This window comes from Polypterus senegalus, chromosome 4 (assembly GCF_016835505.1).
Source record: "Polypterus senegalus isolate Bchr_013 chromosome 4, ASM1683550v1, whole genome shotgun sequence".
Classification (NCBI taxonomy): Eukaryota; Metazoa; Chordata; class Cladistia; order Polypteriformes; family Polypteridae; genus Polypterus; species Polypterus senegalus.
This window is the reverse complement of record NC_053157.1, coordinates 147,630-165,292: the sequence shown is the minus strand read 5'-3', so window position 1 is coordinate 165,292 and position 17,663 is coordinate 147,630. Positions and strand designations below refer to the sequence as shown.

The window sequence follows — 17,663 nt, the reverse complement described above, 5'->3', positions numbered from 1 at the left end:
CATGTGTCTTGAGTTGTAATTCCCACAACTAACAAAATATTTTCTCCCTGTCAGGTAGGATTCAAACCAATTTAAGACACTGCCAGAGAGGCCCACCCATTGACTAAGGCGATTTCTAAGAATGTTGTGATCAATGGTGTCAAATGCAGCACTCAGATCTAAGAGGATGAGAACAGATAAATGGCCTCTGTCTGCATTTACCCGCAAGTCATTTACTACTTTAACGAGTGCAGTTTCTGTGCTGTGATTTGTTCTAAAACCTGACTGAAATTTATCAAGAATAGCATGTTTATTTAGGTGGTCATTTAACTGCATAATGACTGCCTTCTCTAGAACTTTACTTAAGAAGGGCAGGTTAGAGATGGGTCTAAAATTTTCAAGAGCGAGGGTCAAGATTATGTTTCTTAAGTAGGGGTTTAACTACAGCAGTCTTAAGACAGTCTGGGAAGACCCCAGTATCTAGTGACGAATTTACTATGTCAAGAACATTATCAATTAGCACGCCTGATACTTCTTTGAAAAACCTTGTTGGTATCGGGTCAAGGACGAGGTGGAGGGTTTTAATTGAGATATTATTTTTGTAAATCAGGTAAATCTATCCTAGTGAAAGAGTTTAATTTGTTTATAACAGGATGTTGGGGTTTAGGGGATCCTTAGTGTTGGGGAGATATACTATGTTATTTCTAATATCATTAATTTTTGATTGAAAATACAGCGACAGCCTCACAGGTTTCACTGGAAGCACTTAGGAGGCATTCCTTTGAGCTACCTGGGTTTAGTAGGCGATCAATTGTTGAAAATAAGACTCTGGGATTACTAGCATTGTTATTTATAATCTTAGAGAAATAGCAGCGCTCTCAAGACGGACAGTGTTATTGTATTCTGTTATTTTGACTTTTAATATTTCATGGTGGATAGTAAGTTTAGTCTTCCTCCATTGACGCTCAGCTCTACGGCATGTTCTCTTTAAATCAGACACTCTTTGGGTCTTCCATGGTATAACAATGCTAGAAGATTTTTTCACTGTCTTTTCAGGTGCAACTATGTCAACAGCAGCTCTCACTTTAGAATTAAATCTTTCCACCTTACTATTTACATTGTCCTCGCTATTATAGCTGGCACTATAAACGGACTGATTGCTTAAAATGTTTGTAAGTTTTAAAGCTGCTGCGAATCAAAGAAGCGTTTTTAACAATATGCTTCTCATGAGTGTTTTTATCATTATTTCTATATTAAAAGTAGAAGAAAATGGTCTGATAGACCAATATCAATGATCTGTTTTATATCAACTTTCAGTCCTTTAGTAATCACTAAGTCTAATGTATGACCTGCTTTATGTGTAGGCTGATTTATGAGTTGTCTCAAATCAAAAGAATCCAGGAGGTTCATAAATTCTTTTACTTTTAGATCACACTGATTATCTATATGAAAATTAAAGTCGCCAACTATTAGGAGTGTGTCATAGTTAGTAATTAAAATTGACATTAAGTCAGAGAATTCCTCAAAAAACCACGCGTTATATTTAGGAGGTCTATACACGGATAGTATTAGAACTTGAGAATCTCCATGAATAACAAGGGCGAGATACTCAAAGGACTTGAACTTACCAAAACTGACATCTTTACATTTTAATCGGCTCGAGTAAATGTTAGCCAATCCGCCCCCCCTTTTTCCCTGGCGGTTTGCATGAGTAAAACTGTAATCCGGAGGCGCAGATTCGATTAAAACTGACGCGGCATCTGAATTCAGCCATGTTTCATTTAGTGCAATAAGATCTATTTTTTTATCACTAATAAGATCGTTGATAAAAACGTTTTGTTAGTTAAAGCTCTAACATTTAATAGTGCCATATTTAATGTTTCGGAGGTGCAGAGATGAGTACTATGTGCGTTATTGTTATTTGGAATAGGAACTAAATTATTATTATTAGCGCTCTGTGTGTATTTTTGTTTAATCTGTGATCTGTTTTATAGTTTTAATACATTGTTCCTCTAAAATAGTGATTTTAATTAGATTATTGGAGTTTATGCCGTATTTCCTAGGTTTTCTACGTGCATTGAGATTGCTTATTACAGTATTAATGGTGTGAACTTTAACGGAAGACTCTATTAAACATTCATCATGTCCTGGCACAGCAGTATTATTTCGGAAGGGGTTAAGAGCAGAGATAGATAGTCAAGAAAACGAATTACCTTCGATATGTTTTCGGAGAGGACCCGGCGCGAAACTGTTCGGATGCAGGCCATCACGCTTGAAGAGACGCGCCTTTCCAAAAGAGATTCCAATTGTTGATGAAACCGACATCCTTCTTCTTGCAGAAACCCTGTAGCCAGTTGTTCAACCCTAGCAGACGACTGTAGTACTCGTTGGATCGTCTGACGAGAGGTAGTGGACCCGAGACGAAGATCTTTGCCGATGGGGTCGTCTCCTTCGTGTCTCTAATCAAGCTGCGAAGTCAGCCTTCAGGATTTCTGATTGTCGGTGCCTTATATCGCTTTACGCGCATGCAAGACGATTGATCCAACTGCCCTCTCCTTGTGTTTCTCGTAGACTGCTGGCGCACGTTTCATTACATCTCGGACACGAGCACCGGGAAAACAAGAAACAAACGATTTTGCATTAGGGCATGCGACATTAAGGTTTCTAACGATGGAATCACCTACCACTAATACATCACCAGGTGCTGAAGGCGAAATGGGGACGCGGAGAGGGTCAAACCGGTTCTGAGATAAAATGCTCGCCTGTGCCGATGGAGGTGCTCTGGCCTTGAACCCCCGCCTGCATAGCTGAAATCCACCGAGGTCAGCAGCGCGCCGCTCCTAGACGCGGGGTGAGGTCGGCACAACGCGGGGTTGATGTTTCGCCGGTTCCAGATGGCAAGGACGGTTTATCCAACAGCCGGGCCTTCAGATTTCTCAGGTATTTCCGTCGGGACAGGAGTTTCTGAATCTTTTCATCAAGTGCTTGGAGTTCCTCAATTACGATTTCAACGCGAGTTACCCCACTGTTGGCCATTTTCTACTTCGTGCCCTAGGAGAAATGAGAGAGAGAGGTTAGAGGTTAGCTGAGAGCTTATTATAGTCATCAATGTAACGTCTACCCCAACATCGAAATACAGAAGGAGGAACTTATTAAAAACCGCTGCCTTGATGCTGGAAATATCAAAAGTAAGGCGAGTGAATGTGGGGAGCGTAATAACAATGTGATAAGAACAATGGAAACCTGGCTAAAGAACAAAGAGGGCGGTGAGTAGAACATGGAGGGGTCCACATAGTTAGGACAGACAGACAGAAGGACAGAAATGGACGAGCCAAACAGAATTTAAACGCAAGTCCTCTTCAGTGCACTGGTGCAGGGTAGACGGGCACAGGTTTATGGGGCATTGGGACTCCTTTTGGAGCAGATGGGACCGACCTGTTACATCTGAACCGGAGGGGCACCAATGTATTGGGGAGGCGTATGTGTAGGAAGATTGGGGGACAGGGAGTTTAGGACAGGCCAGGTTTGGATCTGAACATGGAAGAACAAACAACGGTGAAGAAATCAAAAGGAATAGAAATGTCAATTCTAAGCAAACACGTCAATGTAGAAGGAGTAACACATTAAAATATAGTTTGACTTAATGCTAGAAACATCAAAAATAAGGTAAGGGAGTTGGAGTCGTATGTAGCAGAGCATAATTATGATATTATAGCAATAACGGAAACCTGGCTAAATAACAAAGATGGGGACGAGTGTAACAGAGAGGGATACACATTATTAGGAAGGAGAGACCGAACAGAACAGGAGGTGCGGTTGCTGTTTATGCCAAACAGGATTTAAATGGAAGTCCTCTGCAGTTGGATGATGAGCCCATCTTAGTGAGGACATCTGGCTTCACCTGGAAAATATTAGGGAAAGAGGTCTTATGTTAGGAGTGTGTTATAGACCACCCAATTCAGACAGTAACTTCAACACACATCTTGTTAGTAATATCAAAAAGGCAAGTTTACAGGGGGATATTATAGTCATGGGGGGCTTTAATTATCCAAATATTAACTGGGATAACCTCACAGATGGAGGAGCACAAGAGCAGGAGTTTCTAGAAGTAATCGGCGACTGTTTGTGAACACAGCATGTTAAAGAGCCAACACGGGGTGACGCCTGTCTGGATTTAGGATTCTGTGATAATCAGGATAGAATTGAGGGTCTCGAGGTGATTGGACCATTAGGGTCACGTGACCAGAATGTCATACAATTCTCAGTATTTTGTAAGAGTGCAGATACAAAGACTAAAATTGTTAAGTTGAACTTTGGCTAATTTTGAGCAGATGCCACAAAGTCTAAGTAGGATAGACTGAGATAAGACAGTCGAGGAGCAGAGGAGCAGGTTTACAAATGGAATGCAGGACAGACACAGACCTAAATGTGGAGTTAATAGGAAACTAAGAAAAACTCCACGATGGATTAATAAAGATTTAAAAAAGAAGTTTCAAAGAAAAAAACTGCTTTATAAGGGATATAAGATTAATGACTGCAAAGTGAATCGTAGAGCATATGAGAATATGAGGGCAACCATCAAGAAGGTTATCAGGGAGGCTAAAAGACAGTTGGAGAGGAACAGCAGATAAGGTGAGAGACGACCATAAGAGAACAGTCAAGGAGGAGGTCAAGTTCATCAGGAATAGTAAAGGGGAATTAAAAGACACAGACAATGAAATAGTGGATGACCTAAACTTACATCATTCTGAGGTGTTTACAAGTGGATAACCTCAGAGCAGTAACAGGGACTACTAAGGAGGTGCTGAGGGATTTGGAAATTAAAGAGAGAGAAGAGCTGTGATGATTAAATAAGATGAAATCAAACAAATCACCAGGCCCAGATAATATTTATCTTCATGTTCTTAAGGAGGCCAGTGAGTTCAGATAGAAACCCTTGACACACATTTTTAGGAAGTCACTGTGCACTGGAGAGATTCTGAAGGACTGGAAAATGTCAAATATCATCCCATTATATAAAAAGGGTGACAGGGCAGATCAGAGCAACTAGAGGCCAGTAAGCTTAACAAGCATCACAGGAAAATTAATGGAAGGAATTATTAAGGAGAAGATTGAGCAACACATGGCAAGGACAGGAGTTATTGTGAACAGTCAGCATGGGGTCAGAAGAGGGAGGTCGTGTTTTACTAACAGGCTGGAATTTTATGAGGAGGCAACAAAAGGAGATGACCAGAGTGGAGCAGATGAGATTATTGATGTGGACTTTCAGAAAGCATTTGATGAGGTGCCACATGAGAGGTTGGGCATCAAATTAAAAGGAGTGGCAGTTCAGGGTGATGTTTTTAGATGGGTGCAGAATTGGCTCAGACACAGGAAGCAGAGGGTGATGGTGTGAGGAACCTCATCAGAACTGGCCGATGTTCAGAGTGGTGACCAGCAGGGGGCAGTGTGGGGGCCACTGCTATTTTTAATATATATAAATGATTTAGATAGGAATATAAGGAACAAGCTGGTGAAGTTGGCAGATGATACCAAGATAGGTGGATTAGCAGATAATTTGGAATCCGTTATATCATCACAGAAGGACTTGGATAGCAGACAGGCTTGGGCAGATTTGTGGATGATGAAATTTAATGTCAATAAATGTAAAGAATTACACGCAGGAAGTCAAAATATTAGGTTTGAATACACAATGGGCGGTCGGAAAATCGAGAGTACACCTTATGAGAGGATTTAGGAGTCATAGTGGAGTCTAAGCTATCAACTTCCAAACAGTGTTCAGAAGCCATTAAGAAGGCTAACAGAATTTCAGGTTATATAGCGCCTTGACGTGTGGAGTACAAGTCACAGGAGGTTCTGCTCAACCTTCATAACACACTGGTGAGGCCTCATCTTGAGTAATGTGTGCAGTTTTGGTCTCCAGGCTACAAAAAGGACATAGCAGCACAAGAGAAGGTCCAGAGAAGAGCGACTAGGCTGATTATGGGGGGCTACAGGGGGTGAGTTATGAGGAAAGATTAAAAGAGCTGGGCCTTTACAGTTTAAGCAAAAGAAGATTAAGAGGTGACATGATTGAAGTGTTTAAAATGATGAAGTGAGTCAGTCAAGTGGATCGAGACTTGTATTTTAAAATGAGCTCATCAAGAACACGGGGACACAGTTGGAAACTTGTGAAGGGTAAATTTCGCACAAACATTAGGAAGTTTTTCTTTACACAAAGAACGATAGACACTTGGAATAAGCGACCAGTTAGTGTGGTGGGCAGTAAGACGTGAGGGACTTTCAAAACTCGACTTGATGTTTTCTTAGAGGAAATATGTGGATAGGACTGGCGAGCTTTGTTGGGCTGAATGGCCTGTTCTCGTCTAGATTGTTCTAATTCTAATTCAGTTGGACGATGAGCCCATCTTAGTGAGGACGTCTGGCTTCGCCTGGAAAGGGGTCTTACGTTAGGGGTGTGTTAGAGACCACCCAATGCAGACAGTACCTTCAACACACATCTCTTCAGTGATATCAGAAAGGCAAGTTTACAGGGGGGCTATTATAGTCATGGGGGGCTTTAACTACCCGAATATTCACTGGGGTAACCTGGCAGATGGAGGAGCCTTTAGACGAATCAGCGACTGTTTTGTATTCATGCCAACGCAGGGTGATGCCTGTCTGGAGTTAGCATTTCGTAATAATCGGGACAGAATTGAGGCTATACAAGTGATTGGACCACTAGGGTCACGTGACAACAATACAATACAATTCAAGCCAGACCTCACCATTGGCAGCCAATCCCCAAACTCGAAAAGACAAAAATGGGGCTAAGGCTTTTAATAATCAAAAAACTTTCCAACATGACTTCAGAGGGAGGACACCATTTAAAAACCAAGACGGCAAAATGTATTAAAGAATTCATTTAAAATCAGGAATTACAGTCAAGAAAAGAAAAGGGGAGCAAAAATCAAACAAAAGCAAAAAAGCAGGAATTCCATCAGTCAAACGTGGGCCTTTGAACAGCAGGACCAATGGGCCAGCCGCAGTGTCAGGTGGCACCGCCCCCTTGGGCTTCACACGATCAAAAACACGCAACGTGCCTGAAGGGGCACAAACGAGTGGCGGGACCCTCTCGATGAGTGATCTGCCTTCAAGGGGCCGGGGGGCTTCGGCTGTGATGAGGTTCATTTTTTTAATGTCCCCCGATTAAACGTTTAACCTGAGAGCGTTCCACTTGGCATTTCGATATTTGAGCACGACCTTGGACTCTCCTGCCTTTACACGCCATTTACTACCAGTTACCTCACCCTAACCCTACTTGGATGCCAGTGTAAGGACTCCACAATGGAGGGCAGGTGCCAGGATGGCTGCATAAAGAGTGGCTTGAAAGTCCTATCTGTGCCACATACTAGAAAAAAAAAACTGAGTCAACAAGTGCCCCTTGCAGCCTAAACACATCTCAGTGCCCCGCTGATGTTTGTGCGCCCACTACGTCAAACCAACACTTACGCCAACTGAATCAAACAGGCTGCTCATCATCTGCTTCTTCCTCACCCAGTTATGACGCTGGCTTCTTTTGTGCCCTCATACGACTGGCGACCAGTTTGGAACTCCTTTGGCACGCTGAACGAGTCGTGCAGACCTCAGGCGCTGCACCAGTCGATGAAGATAAACAGCTGATGCCACAGCAGGGACCAGTGGTTTTGTTGGATCTATGGGGCAGGCAGCAGGTTTGATCCCAGAAATGAACCTGTTATCAGCATGAACAAGGAATGTTTTTAGATGGAGACCAAATGCCAGTCATGTGCCAGCCTTCACAGTCCTTCAGGTACTGAGACCGCAGCGCCATCAGCCACACAGTCACAGACAGACCACAGTGACACTGCATGAGCCCATACACTTACTCATTCTCTGTGGGCACAGCAATGACGGCCAACTAAAGGCATAAAAGATGCCCACTTTGGGCAAGGTGGCAGCAGGACAAGACAGTAAAACCTTCACTGGTCTCGCTGGACAGAAGGTGCGGTACCAGAGGCAGGTCCTTTGTGTTCTTCAGCTGGTGCCCGGTGTAGGGTGCCGTGCCCACACGCGTTACTCTATGAAGTGCTTTATTTTATTTTGCGGTCAGCTTTGAAAACGGGCATCAGTTCACCTCGGATGCCACCCGGACTTGCTTAGCCCCCTTTCACACAGCACACCCCGATGCCACGTGCTAAAATGGACTCGTGCCATACCCACCTAAACGGCCCTGCCAGAGCCTCTGTGGTTTAAGAAAGCAGCTCTCGCCATTTGAACCATCAAACACGACAAGACATTTGACATTAATGTCGGCACGTCCAGTTTGAACTGATCTGAACCTTGAACCCGAGCCACCGGCCCTAAGCACCGCCGTCATTGACTGGCCGATAGTGAAGTCGTTCACAGCGATGGCGGCTCCTTTTTCCTGGGGGTTGAAACACGTGATTGGGATGACGGAGGGTGGGAACGTGAACACGGCCAAAGAAAGACGGTGGGCACGAATTACGCGCCTAAATGAGCAGCAGCTGCCGTCGCCGCCCCTTTGGGCATTAGACGGGTGAGGCTGCCATTCCCCCTCTCTGGCGACTCCACGCCGCACTGCTCCCCGAGGTCCGCTGTCACACAAATCGACGCCTCCCATTTGCACTTTAAACTGGCTGGCAGCAGCACGACGCACGGAGCCCTCGGCGCCGCAATTGTGAAGCGTGCGTTGCCGTGGCGACCAGCGCGCTCCGCCGTCAGGTCAAGGTTTGCGGGCACACATACGAGCGGCGCAGCGGCGCAGAGGCGGGCCTTCCGCGGACTGATCGGGGCCACCGCCAATGGCGTGCGCGAGCCTGCGGATGCGGCGCTCGATAGCCCCGCCCACGTCGAGCACGGAGAGGCGGGCGCACGCGCTCTGATTTGCATGCCATTTTTCCTGTTTCAGCACCACTCCGCTGTCCGCGGCCGGAGGTTCCGACGAAGCAGGTAGGTGCCGCGTGTCGCGTGTCGCGTGCCGAATCTCCCTTTAATGGGCGCGCTTGCACCGTCCCGGATGGCTGCAGTGAAATGGCGACAAGCCCTGGGTTCTTTGCGCGCGAGACCCTTGCTCGGCGGCGCCTGTGAACGCGCCCGGTATTCCCAAGTACCGCTCGTTCGTGCTCGTCGGACGTGCCGCGTGCATGTGGCGCTTGCCTCGACTATTTGAAGACCGCAAAAGTGGCCTCGCACGGGTCCCAGTGACGTCACCTTGAAACGCTGCTCGTCTAAATCTGCTGACCCGGCAGACGGGCGCTGGGCGGCAGCCGCTTGGCAGCCCTCGGTCGTGATGTTCGTGGAATCGATCGGGACAGCCGGTGGGCCGAGGTGCCACCGGGTGGGTGCTTAAGGGAAGTCTGACCAGAAGCGGAAAGCAAACTCTGGGAACACGGGGTTGAGGATGTGGAGGTCCCCCATGTCCTCGGCAGCTCATGGCACTTGTGCCCATTGGTGTGAGGAGAGCAGAGTGAGATTTGGACCTCAGAACCAAATAAGTGCTTTTAGTGGCACAGCCAGACTGGCACATGTAAGGTAGTGGGAAAAGCGGATTTGTGACGTGAACACGAGGAGAACATGCAGACTCCACGCAGAAGACCCCCAAGCTGCCTATGAGACTTGTCATTCATTTGATTTCATGGATTATGTGGCAGTCAGGGCACCGAAACGTGGGCAGGAGTGGAACAAGAAGGGGGTGTCAAGATGTGCCCTGATTGTGTTGGGCTGTTGTGGTCACTGTTGTCCCTCTTTCTGTTGTATGCCACTGGGATTGGGTGGATCAGGCTTACCCAAGTGCCCTCACCACCTTGTGCCATCTTCTTCACTTTCTGTGAAGGCTGAACTTCCATACTCATCTTTATCTTCCTCTTTTTGGCCCAAAGAAGGAAATGGACAACTAGCACTAGTGCCACCCTGGACAAACGGTGCCATAACTCGGGCCTTTCCTTAGCGCCCCCTTCTGCTGTCACATTGCCAGGCCATCACTGCGTATTGTCACAATGTCCCGCCTGTCCATCTAGTAAGCAGTTTTGTGCTCCTGTAGACGTCCTGCCAGTCGCCACAAGGTCAGCAGCGCTCCATCAAGTTGTTGTGTTTAAGTGCCCAGTCATTGCATCTGGGCATAAGGGCACTGGAAGACACTCATGCCACTCCCAGACTGGTGGTGCAGGACCAAGTTGTGTGCCAGTTCCAATGCCTTGTCACAGGATGTCCAGTCTTATGGCCTGATCGGGACAGCCATTGGTCAGTATGGCTCTGCTAATCGTCCACTGTGACACGCCAAGATGTTGGCCAGGTGGTACACTCAACCCACCCATCATCAGCCCGTTTGACCACATCGAGAGAATGAACCCAGGCTCAGGAGGATTAACAGTTGGCACAGACAATGCCAGACAATATCTAGGCAGATGGACATAGGGGAGGCCACCCGTGGCGAGGCTCAACAATATCCATGATGGAAGGACCCCATATGGGTGACCACAGCTGGCTCTCCTGATGTGAGGCCACTTGGCTGAAAGACCTGATTAGACAGTCAGAGGTGACATGGTGGCCCTGGTGACCTAATGACCAGGCCCAGTAGGAGACAATAGGGCTGTCTGATGTTTGGTGTCACCAGAGTTATGCCCTGGTGCCCTTTATGCACCAGTTTGGAAAGGAAAGAAGATGCCAGCCAGGGTCCACCATTGATGCTGCAGGGAGCAGGCACATGTGGCCAGTCTGAGGGCGCACCTCTAAACAATTTGAATTGGATGTCTGCCATAGTGCCAAGACAGAAAAGCAGATAAAGAGATTGTGGAAGGTTTGAAGCGTGGCATGGGATGGGGGCAGAAAACTCATAAGTGCCACCCCTCAGTTAAAAACAAAAGTGAAAGGTGCTGTGCCAGCACCCCAGGGGACAAGATGGGCATTTACCATATGTGATGGCACAAAAATAGTAAAGAGCTGCCCAGGCCTGCCAAGGTCATTGTGGTCACTGGGTCATAAGCATCCATTAGTTCAGAGGGGCACAGGCTTGGCACTGCTGCTCAGCTTAATTGGCTTAGTGTTAATCACATTAGCATCCAGCGATTCTCGGGTCAGCGGATTCGATCTCTGGCCCATATGTCGATGCCAAAGTCACTAGAGCAGAGTGGCAAGGTGGCCTGTTGTGTATTACAGTAAATGTCCACGGTGGGCAAAAGGCACAAGTGACATACGGGTTAAGGTTGTCTGTACTATTAGGGCACACTTGTGATAGCATCTTAGTTGTGAGTGTCAGAGAGTGTGCCAAGGGCTGACTTCAAGGGCACCTTCAACATGAGTGACAAAATAAGAAAAGTTTAATGAGGGCATCATGATAGCTGGCAGTCAGCTTGGCATTTCCTTGTGCCTCAAGTGGGGCCAACATGGAGCCCCCAGATTCTGAATTCTGTTTCAAAAGCAGGAGAGGTTAGCAGTTGCCTAGGTTGTGCCGTCATGGATTTTGTGCCATTTGGAGTGTGGTGACTTTGCCGTCTTGTGCCTTTCACAGAAGTTTGGTGTTTCAGTTACATTGCCAGCGTGCCACTGCTGCCATAATAAGCCAGGCCTCGTGTTGTCTGATGCCATGGCACTTTACATGTGTGCTGGTGTTTCAATTAACAGCGTGGTTTTGTCGGCTCCTACTGCCTTACGGTTGAGCTTTGTGCCACCCTGTGCCTTCTTGTGCTACCCATGCCAGCCATGCCACCTTATCTTGTCAATCGTAATCCTGAAGCACATTAGAATGTTGGACAAGTCCTGACATTAAGAACTGCAGTCTCTGTCACCTAAACCAGAGTTTCTGCTTCTCCAATAACTGAAGCGGGTTGGCATGTTGATTGGCACCAGACCCTGTAAATCTGGAAAAGATCTGATTTTGCCAAGAAAAGCAGAATTTTTGCTCCAAATAAAGCATTTGCTTGCCCGTGCTTTGAAACTCTGACTTTATGCCAGTCTGTGTTGTCTGTGCTGCCAAGATGACGAGGTGCGCTGCTGTGGCTTCCGTCTTTAGGTTCTCGCAGTCATCTTTTGCTGGTGAAGGTGACCCATCAGTGCCCTTTAAAGCTCTTTTGGCCTCGTTTTAGGACTTTATTGCAGCAACTGGCACTCGTGTCCTCCGAAAGTGGCACACGGCCTCCTAGTGGTCTGCTGAGCCCGTTGGCCACATGTGGTAATCATTATCAGCAAACTAAACAGCAATGGCAATTTGATTGGCCAAAGGATGACCACATTGGCGTCCCATCCCGGTTTGGTTCCTGCTGCCCAAACATGGTGGGCGGGTGGATGGGTGACACAAGGTGACTCATTTTAAAGTCAGGAACGGCTAAGCCAAGGTGACAGTGCTGGGCACGAGGGCAGGAAGCAGTCTTCTGTTAATGCCAAGTGTTTTGTGACAGCGGGCATTTGCTGCCTGCCTGACCGTTTCTTTTTAATCCTAAGGGCCACATTGGCAGAAGAGCCACCAGTCAATGTGTCTCCTGGACCAGAGTGAGCATGTCTGCTTCTGCTTGGTGCTCCTGGCATCCTTTGGGCATTGGGCATTGGGACAGCAGATGAGACCCAACAAACCAGGGGGACAGTCTGCTGAAATATGTGGGGGGCCGAGAGCAAGTGGGGTCAGGATTGCTGAGGAGTCAATGCCAGGGCTGGGTGGCAGGACCAGTTTAAAAGTGAAGATCCAGTAGGTGTATCAAGTGCCCCAGTGGCAGTGTGGAGGTACTAAGGAGATCCTTGAGTGACACATGTAGCCAGTCACCTGCATACGGTCAGACGGGCAGATGGGCACATGAGGAGCAATGCCAGCGTCGGGGCCATCCTGTCATGAGACCACATAGCAACAGACAGGAGGGGCCGGGTAAAGAAGAGACGGAGAGGAGGAGGAGCTGGGGGCGGATCTTCATGCACAGGTAGGTGGAGCCATGGTAGACAGCCGAGAATGTGAGGGGAGGAGCATCCTATACAGATAGGAGGGGCCAAAGGTGAGTAGCAGGATGAGGAGGGGCTTTGCACATGGAAAGGCGGGCTCAGATGAGAAGGGGTGGGGCCTCACTCACAGATAGGAGGGGCCAAAGCAGGGCAATACCGGACAGGTGTAAGGTGGACATCAAGAGGAGGAGTGGGGGCTGGAGGAACATCTGATGAAGAACTGCGTGAGGGGACGTGGAGGAGAGAGAGAGAGACACGGAAACAGGAAAGGCTGCAGGACCATAAGGAGGAGGAGAGACAAAGAGGCAAAGGAACGTAAATGAGCCGCACCCTTCTGCTCCAAAGTGGCAGTGCCAGCCGAGAAATCGAGGTGGGCAGCAGCAGAGCAAAGACGGGGTCACGATGGCAAAGCCGAAAAGCTGGGGGAGCCGTCATGGGCATCAAACAGAGTTTAAATGGAGGGGCGAGGATGTCAGGGTCAGGGGTCGAGACCCCCAATGCAGGCAAGCGACAGCTTCAATAATCTTAAAAAGGCACATTTAGAGGGGGACATTCTAGTCGGGGGGACTTTAAAGTATTACCTGGTGTAGCCTTCGATGTAATCTGGGACAGCATGGGGGACAGTAGGGGGCTATCTAGTGCGGACGAACTTAGGACCTCCAACAAGGACCAGACAGGCGGAGGCTCGTCCATTGTGTCTTCCACGTCTCCGTCACGAATGGCCACAAAGCAACATTTATGGGCACACAGATTAGCACAACAGCGCAGAACGAATGCTTACGTATTCGTCTGGCATTTGCTCTGATTGGTCCGTTAGCTGCCATTCGCTCCGACTGGTTTGCAGCACAGAGTGTGACCACCCAAAATAAAAGTCTCGTTGCGCTGCACTTGCTGAGTCCCAGTGTGTGTGTGCGTGTGTGTGAGACCCCCGTCTGGTCTTACTGGGCACGTGGCAGTTGCCCAGGACCTTCTCGTCCTCTGCGGTTCATCTGGTGACCTGATTTGCTTGAACACATTTTGGACGTTTATTAACCCTTTATACTGATTAACCCTTATTATACCCTGCCCGATGCCCGCGCTCGTGTCAGTGCGGCCTGGCAGAAGTGGAGACAGGTCACTGGGGTCCCCTGCGACCACTAGATACCGGTCCACCTGAAGGCCAAGGTCTACAAGAGCATCGTATGCCCAGCTGCCCTCTGTGGACGACCCGCAGCACGAGCACGTCATGGAGATGCGCATGACCCGGTGGGCACTCGGCCTCACGTGGTTCAACCACATCACAAATGAAGATGTGAGAAGAATACTGGAGAAAGTGCAGGAGGCCCACATACGCTGGTACGGCCACGTCGTGTGCAGCAGTGAGCAGTAGGTGGCCAAGACGACCCTCCGCCTCAGCCCAGATGGATGCCAGTCCCATGGACGACCCAGAAGACAGTGGCTGGATCGACTTAAAGAAGATGTGCGACTCGCCAACGCCACCCCGATGACGCCCTCGATCGAAAGAAGTGGAGATCGACGTGCAGAAAAGCGGACCCTGTGCCAACACGGGATAAACACAAGGAAAGAAGGAGAATTAACCCTTTATAGTACTTGTAAGACAGAAAGCCCACCAAAACACAGACAATGACCGCAGTACCCCTAAATGACTATGTGGCCCCTGAGTCTCATTGCATTATTTGGCAGAACTGAACGGGTCGAGGCGGTTGGACCACCAGGGTCAGAGGCAGTCGAGGAGGGGTCTGGGGGCCGGCGGGTGTAAAGGGAAAGCTCGGAGGGTGAGGACCCCAAACAGACAAGTACGGCGGATAAGCAAAATCCAGAGAGCGCAGGCCACACGGTGTTAAAAGATTATTGGGGGGCTAAAAGGAGAGGAAAGACGCGCCGAGGGGATTCCACGAGTGACTCGGCAGTAAAAGAGCGGAATCCACAGACGTGCTTTGAACCTGCGCTTTGTCGGGGTGTGAAGAAGTGGAATACCCGCCAGAACTGTGGCACTCGAAACTGCGGGCAGAGACGTGCTGACTGGACTCTACCAGATGGCATCTCTCTTAACGTGGTTAGCGAGTGCAGACAGAACCCCTCAAAGATGTCCGCACAAGACTGGAGGCCGGCGAATATAAAACGAGGCCTGCAGACCACCAAGCTTAACGTGCATCCCAGGGAGATTCCTGGAAGGAGTTCTTAAGGGGACGATGGGCAACTCGTGGGCAGAAACAGGAGGTTACCGGACAGGGGCTCAGACGAGGAGGTCTTGTTTTACCAATCAGAGGCGCGGGCCCAAAATTGGCTCAGACCCCAAGAACAAAGAGCGTTGTCGGGATGAGGCGTCCAGCAGGGGTCAGTGGATACGAGGGTCAGTAAGGGGCTTAAGGCAGAAGGGCAGACGAATTGTTAAAGGGGCACCTGGGCGGCTTGTGGGCGATGAGATCGAGCGAACTGAAAACATGACATCTGAACACCCAGTGGGAGGACTGGAACTGGAGGCAGTGGGCCGGTCATCATCTCCAGGCAGATGTCAGAGGGGCCAACACTTAAGCCTTGGACAGTAACTGACTAGCGAGGCCTCACCTGGAGTGCTGCGTGTGGTTTGGGGTCTCCCAAAGGTGGTCCGCAGAAGGACGACCAGGTTGATTTAGGGGAGGAGACCCTGAAGGAGTTCAAGAGGGGACGGGGGCAGATGGTCGAGACGGTCAACAAGAGCGCGGGCACACAGCTGGGCACTTGTCAAAGGTATGAACGTCACACAAACATTAGGATGTTCTCCTTCACACGGAGAGCCACAGGCAGTGGGGAGGACAGGAGGACTTTGGGGACTTTGCAGAATCTCAGTGGCTATGAGGGACGAGCATGTTGGGCTGAGTGGCCTGCTAGTTTGTGAAGATGGCATCTAAATGGCCTTGCTGCCAGTGTCAAGAGCCTCTTCTCTGTTATGAAGTATTTGAGAGGATGGCACAGTTGGTGACACTCCTGCCTCTCAGCTCCTGGCCCCACATCCCGACTGCTACCTGTTTGTGTTGAGCTGGCATGTGTGCCCATGTCAGTATGGACTAACACCTGTTCATGGCTTTGCTCCTGATGCTGCCAGGACAGACTGTGGTCCCTGTGGTCTTTGTTCCAGGGGCTGGCCTTATTTCTTCTCTTGAGTCCTACAGATGTCCCATCAGATGGCATGTGACTCTGCTGATAATGTCTGTCTGTTTTTCTTGTAGACCACAATGTCCCAGGTGAAGCAAGTCGGTCTACTGGCTGCGGGCTGCCAACCTTGGAACAAAGATGTCTGTGCTGCTAGTGGTGATCGATTTGCCTACTGTGCCACCCTGGCGATTTATGTCTACCAGGTAAGTGGAGCCCATCCTAAAGAAAAGCCAGTCCTCTGGCTTGTATTTAAACTAAAGCAAATGCCATGCAGTGCCCTCAAGTCCTCCCTCAGTTACTCTTCTTTTGGTATCCAAGTACCCACCCTGAGGGTCCCAGCTGTCAGTCCAAAGCCCACAGAGGCGACTGAGGTGAGTGGGCAAGTGGGGCAGGAAATGAAGCATCAGTACATGTGCTTAGCCACAGTGCCCCCTAGTGAGGCCAGGTGGAGGACAGTCTGTGACAGACCGCTCTATCCTGGACTGCCATGGCATCAGATTGGCATCTGATCTCAAAATCCTTGCCTATGGGCATGAAAGTGCTCAGTCATAATGGAGCCAGTGGTCCACTCAGTAGAATCACAAAGAGCCCAGTGACAGCTAAACATTGGCACATTGGCCTCCTCACTAACAGATGACTCACTGCCTGCTAAGATGCCACCTGAAAAATATGCCTGGGATATTGCACCAGGCTGGCATTATCAAATACCATTTGCGTGGCCTCTGCCTGGCATGGCAGCAGAGAAAGCCATCCAAGGATGCCAAGGACACCTGTTGGGTGGGGCATGAAGCAGAAGCCTTTTGCTGCCTACTTAGGAATGTGCCACTTGGACCACTAGACTGAACAAAGTTGTGCCAGCCTCAGGGCCTCTGGAGCTGAGTGGCCATCAAGGATTTCAGGAGGAGCCAATAAGCCATGTGAAGCCAATTAGTGGGATGACTGAGTGGCATCACTGGTATGTGTGCCCAGTGGCCATGTTGGCAGGAAAATAACAATGTGTACCCATTGCTTATCCTCGGCTCTTCTTCCTCTGTCTTACAGCGTGACCACAGGTACAATGAGTTTAAGCTCCATGCCATCATGTCTGAGCACAAGAAGACAATCACTGCCATTTCATGGTGCCCACATAATGCTGACGTGTTTGCCAGTGCCAGTGCTGACAATCTTCTCATTGTCTGGAACGTGGCAGAGCAGAAAGTGGTGGCCCGACTGGACAACACCAAAGGTAGGCCTGCGCGTGGGACACGGATGGACTGGACTGGGTTGGGGTGCATACCCGGTGTAAGGCATGGCACACGTCATCTTTGTGTTTTGTCCTGGTAGAGTTTTCTGTTGCTCGACTTTCCCCTTTTGTTTTATTAATAAGTAGCCTTTGTCAGAAGGCCTCAGATCTCCCAGACTTACTATTGTTTATCAGCTATTGTACTTTCGAACGTCTCTCCACCTTCCCTTCTACGTCTACAACCTCAGGCAGTTTGGTGGAGTAGAAGACACGCAGGAGTTAAGTTACAGTTTAATTAAACAAAGTGTTATTAGTAATATTCATAAATTATTACAACCATACAACCTGATTAAATGGTGACGTGTAGTTCAGGCGGCACACGGAC

At 48.6% G+C, this 17,663-nt stretch overlaps 1 protein-coding gene and 1 long non-coding RNA gene across 3 annotated transcripts in view; one reads left to right on the top strand and one right to left on the bottom strand.

The window, feature by feature from the left end:
• Nucleotides 1-2,990: 2,990 nt before the first annotated feature.
• Nucleotides 2,991-8,284, bottom strand: LOC120527045. Its single transcript, XR_005633266.1, has 3 exons — nucleotides 8,200-8,284; nucleotides 7,471-7,711; nucleotides 2,991-3,030 (listed from the first exon to the last, which is right to left on the bottom strand). It is a non-coding gene; the product is annotated as an uncharacterized LOC120527045 (long non-coding RNA).
• Nucleotides 8,285-8,864: 580 nt separating this feature from the next.
• The window catches only part of wdr17 (WD repeat domain 17), a 24,664-nt gene continuing 15,865 nt past the window's right edge, over nucleotides 8,865-17,663 (top strand). For both annotated transcript variants that reach the window (XM_039750070.1, XM_039750069.1), the window contains exons 1-3: nucleotides 8,865-8,949; nucleotides 16,131-16,259; nucleotides 17,098-17,281. In XM_039750070.1, the coding sequence (XP_039606004.1) occupies nucleotides 16,137-16,259; nucleotides 17,098-17,281 (307 nt within the window). In that variant the 5' untranslated portion in view covers nucleotides 8,865-8,949; nucleotides 16,131-16,136. The remainder of the gene's footprint in view (nucleotides 8,950-16,130; nucleotides 16,260-17,097; nucleotides 17,282-17,663) is intronic.